The sequence below is a fragment of the Kogia breviceps genome, chromosome 17 (genome assembly GCF_026419965.1).
Source record: "Kogia breviceps isolate mKogBre1 chromosome 17, mKogBre1 haplotype 1, whole genome shotgun sequence".
Classification (NCBI taxonomy): Eukaryota; Metazoa; Chordata; class Mammalia; order Artiodactyla; family Physeteridae; genus Kogia; species Kogia breviceps.
This window is the reverse complement of record NC_081326.1, coordinates 53,024,180-53,028,862: the sequence shown is the minus strand read 5'-3', so window position 1 is coordinate 53,028,862 and position 4,683 is coordinate 53,024,180. Positions and strand designations below refer to the sequence as shown.

General features: G+C 39.1%; 1 protein-coding gene across 1 annotated transcript; it reads left to right on the top strand.

The window, feature by feature from the left end:
• Positions 1 to 201: 201 nt before the first annotated feature.
• On the top strand, positions 202 to 1,701 carry LOC136792861 (DPEP2 neighbor protein-like). The gene is made up of 2 exons (XM_067017126.1): positions 202 to 268; positions 1,397 to 1,701. Exons 1-2 carry the CDS (start codon positions 202 to 204, stop codon positions 1,699 to 1,701), a joined length of 372 nt encoding a protein of 123 aa, XP_066873227.1.
• The last annotated feature ends 2,982 nt before the right edge of the window (positions 1,702 to 4,683 follow it).

Below are 4,683 nucleotides of genomic sequence, written 5' to 3'. Positions count from 1 at the left end.
CTGCTCTCCCCCACAAAACTGCTCCTCCTCCTGAAGCCTGACACCCAAGTCACAGGTTCCTTATTATGACCTCACTGGGTAGTGATGACCTCACAGGCCTTCCACAGTTTCCATGGCAGGGTAACTGTGGAAACGTGCTGCCCTCAGAGAAACTTCCCTACCAGTTCTCCACCAGATACCAATCTCTTTGGTTGTCTGAGAATGTCTGACCAGATCTTCTATATTTACTCTATCCTGTCCTATGTTCCCTGGGAGGGCAGTGCAGCAGGTACACCGAGACCGGACATCAGTAGAAGAGGCATGGTGTACACACAACCTCACCTGGCTTCCACGTGTTTCTGTGGCTCTTGCCCACTACGTACACCTGAGCGCTTTCCCAGATGTAGGTAATACCAGTGACCTGGGACACCTTCAGGGTCCCACACTGCTCACTGCTGAGGACAAGTGAAAGGTCATCCCTGGACAAGTGTGCAGGAAGCTTTTGATCTTTATAAATGTAGTCTTCCGCTTTGGGCTACAGGATGCTTCCATTCAGGCCCTTTCCTGATGGGCCTCTTAGCAAAAGACAAGTGCATTTTTGTTGGCAAATATTAAATGGAGCAGTTTGAGGAAGAGGGCCACTCTGGAACTTTACCTTCAAACCCAGGCACCTCTGTGCTCTCATGTAGACATCTATATCGGTCCCCTCACACACATCCCATGCTGAATTGCTTAGTACTAGGGGACCGGGTGGTGCCATATTGATGGGAGGACAGGAAGAACCAAGGGAGGGAGATGAAGTGCTAGTGAGACTGGAGGGCTGAGGAGATGGTGTCCCAGGAGGCTGAGTTGATGTGAGTGTAGACTTGGTACCCAGAACCCGGTTCTGAGTCTCCTGATCACTCTGCCTCAGTATTTGGCCTTGTTCTAATCTAGATAAAAGTATCAGAGGGCTAGAGTTCAGTGTGGTTGAAACAGGCAATATAAATGGGACCCAAGAGGGGTTGCCAAGGTGGCAGGGGTTCTTAACCAATTTATGTTAGATTATCTTTTTCCAAAACTTGAAAGGCATTTCCATGAAAGCCTCAGAAGTGACAGACTGCAAGAAATGTTTTCTCTGTTGTGGAAGGGAGAGATGGAGAGGATCATGATTGCAATGACTTTCGGGTTCTACTGTTTTCTCTGGAAACGGTGAAGAGACTTTCTCATCTGCTGCAGCCATAGGCTCTAGGAATTGCTTTTGCAGCCAGTGTCCCTTCTCTAGGGACTCATAGAGGTGATGGGCCAAGGCTGTGTTTTGGATGTCAAGTAGATTAAAGGTCTTCGGCCAGAAACTGGGAGAGACATGAGAGAGGGAAATTCTGGCAGGAGACTGTGTACAGCAGAAGTGACTGATCACTTCTGATTTTCCTTGCAGCAGCAGTGGCTCCCGTCTCTCCTCGTACAGCTGGTCACTACCACGTCCTCAACCGAGGGTGTGGAGAAACGCAGGTGGGCTGGCGTGGGGAGACATACTGCCTGGTTGGTGGCTACCGGGCCTACGGGGATGCTCCTTTGGCCATGCCAGCAAAGGTGGAAGCAGAGAAACCAGTCCCCAGACGTGCTCCCAAGAGAAAGCGCGCTCCGGAAAAGTCGGACGAAGATCTCGGTTGCTCCAGACCCAAAACCCGGCGATTAGAACACGGTGCCAGGAGGCGGACTCCACAGAATCTTGCTGGCTGAGCCATTCTGTGTATTATTCTTTTTTTTTTTTTTTTAAGACTAGTGATACCATCAGATCTTAATAACCTTGAGATCATTAAAAAAGTGATTCCTACATAACAATAATAATATATAATTTTGAGAGCAGTAAATGTATCTTTGTGTGTTTTCTGCTATCCAGGATCAGGAGAATAATTTGGATAGTGAAAAATATTGAATTTTGAGATAGATAACTGAAAATTTTAAAGACACAGTAAGCAAAGAGAAGCTAGCTTTCTTTCCTTTCTGAAGATTAAATCGATTAATACAAGCAAAGCACTTAGAAGGGTAACTGGCATACAGTAAATACTCAATAAATGTTAGCTATTATTTGTGTACATTATTCACCATTATACTACTCCAGTGTCTAATAAAACACCTAACATCTGGCACTCAATATAAATTTGTTAGCTTGTGTTAGAAGGATGTAATATTAAGCCTACCTGGGGATAGATAAATCAATACCCACATCTTTATATTTTCCAATCTAATGTAAAAGAATGAAAATCTACCCAGGATAATTCTTTTAATTTGAAATTTGTCACAGATATGGTCATCTTTCTGACATTAGACAACAAATTGAAGCACAGATGTTGTCAAGGAATTAGAATTCCTGGGGCAGTGGGGCTTCAATGATTATCATAGATATACACCTTTGCTTTCAGGGAGGTAAATCTCAATATTTAAAGCCACTAAATTATTTTTTAGTAACAATTATTGTCACTATAGTGTTTTATATTCAATATTACTATAGTCTTCATGACAGTAAGCATTAAAAAATTAGCAGGAAAATATAGTTGGCTGCTCCCAAAAAGAGTAGTTTCTTGTGTGAATTTTCTTAGAGTACTTATATTTTATCTAATATAAAGGATGCTAGCAGATAAATGGCAATGTTTTTTTAGTTTTGATTTAGGCAAGAACTTAATTTTTCCATCAAAAACTGAGAATATAAAAAAACTCAATTGCTTCAACGGTACATATAATCACAGTGCTGAGCATTAGAAACAAAGAAGATGTGAAAATGAGAATTAAAAGGGTGGGTCAGAATGTGCCTGGATTCTCTCCAAAATGATATATATATTTTGATTAAAAAACATTGGACAGATAACATTAAAGGAAAGAAAATTGTCCTTCCTCCCTTCCTCCATTCCTAACTTCCTAAATTTCTTCTTTCCAACAATTTGTTGAGCAGCTATTAGTTCCCAGGCCTTCATTAGCATGAGAAATACTGTGAAGAACAAAACAGAAAAAAACGTCTGCTCCTGTGGAGATTACATTCTAGTGGGTGAGGAAAAAGAATAGAGAATAGTTGACAAATACAATAATGTCTGTTTGTGATGCAAATAAATATATGTCAGAAAAATAGGACAAAGAAAGGGGAAAATAATAATATTTAGGGAGCATGATCTGAAAAAAACCCTCAGAGATAACATCTAAGCAGAGGAGTATGAAGGATAAAAACATGAATATCTAGGGCAAAATTATGCTAGATGGAGGGAAAAGGGAAGGGTAGAGCCCTTAGGTCAGCATGTCTGATATTTTCCATAGAGTTACAACTGCTCAACTCCATGTTTGTATTTCCAGAGTAACCCTAGATAATACATAAATAAATAGGTATCGCTGTGTTAAAAAGAGATGTGCGAGAAGAGGCTCTGGACTATGTTTGATCCACAAGATGGTTTTTGTCAGCCTCTGCTCTAGATAATAAAATAATAAATCAAGTCCTGATTTATAGTGTTTGCTAATTTCTGCGGTGTAAATTCTCCCACCATAGCTGAGTGTCAATCTGTCAACTTGACATTGCTGAACATAGAGTTGGGAAGAGATATTCAGTAGCACATCATTTATAATAATCCCACCATGCAGATATAACGGGCATAATTACCTCAAAAACACACATAATTGTAAAATGCAGAGAAATAGAAAGTAATAAGTTTTGAGTAGTTATTACCTTTGTTTTTAATATAATTTATTTAATTGCAAGTTTATATAATTTAACCATTAATAACATCTGAGTTCAACACATTCTGAAAATTTTCTGAAAATTTAGCAATCATATATGGTAAGTCAGTACAAGATGATTCTAGCATACTATTGGCATAAGTAAGCAAGTTTGTGTTTTTCTTGGATATAAATATGAATTGGTAACTTACATAACTCATCTGGTTAAATAAATAAGAAACTAAAACTGATAACAAAGGACAATTTAAATTATTTAATTTTTATATGTCCTACGAAATAAAAAAAAATTGTAATACCCTATTTTAAGCATATTACATAACCTTCCAAGAATTAAATGTGCTAAAAAAGTAGTAGACAGGACCAAATTTGTTCTTGAGAATTCTTTCAGGCTTGTAAATAAAGATTCCACATATTAGACATTGATCAAAGTAATATGCCACTTGTAGGCTTGGTGAAGTCAGCTTATCTTACTAGTCAACTGCCACACAATTCAGACTGGAGCCTTCAGGATTTGTATGGAGAACAGATGAAGTAGAAATGACCTCTTAGGGAAACCTATTTTGTTAATTCTCTTGATTTAAATTATGCTTAAGATACTCTGTAGCGCTTATCTCATTTCAAAATTTTATCTTTGGATTATTTCTGTATGGTCTAGAAAGTTTAGATACAATCTCAGACTTTCAGCAGATGAAGTGACTGAGTTCCACAATCTGGCATGTACTTGATATTACGTGCTGCCAAAAACTGCAGGGTCTGTTCTCCTTTCATTGATATAGAGGAAAGTGAAACTACTTCAGTACACGCAGAAAGAATGCTAAAGTCTCGGCTTTACTCTGCTTTCTTGCTGTGTAAGTCACTTAGATTGTTATGATATATTGGTTATTAAGTTACGGTTTCTCAGCTCCAAGCACAACCTTCTCTACTCCTCTTGAGAGGCTGCGCCTGGGACTCTGCAAACCACTTTTCTGCTTTGTCAGATGCTTCCTACTAACCTTTGCCAAT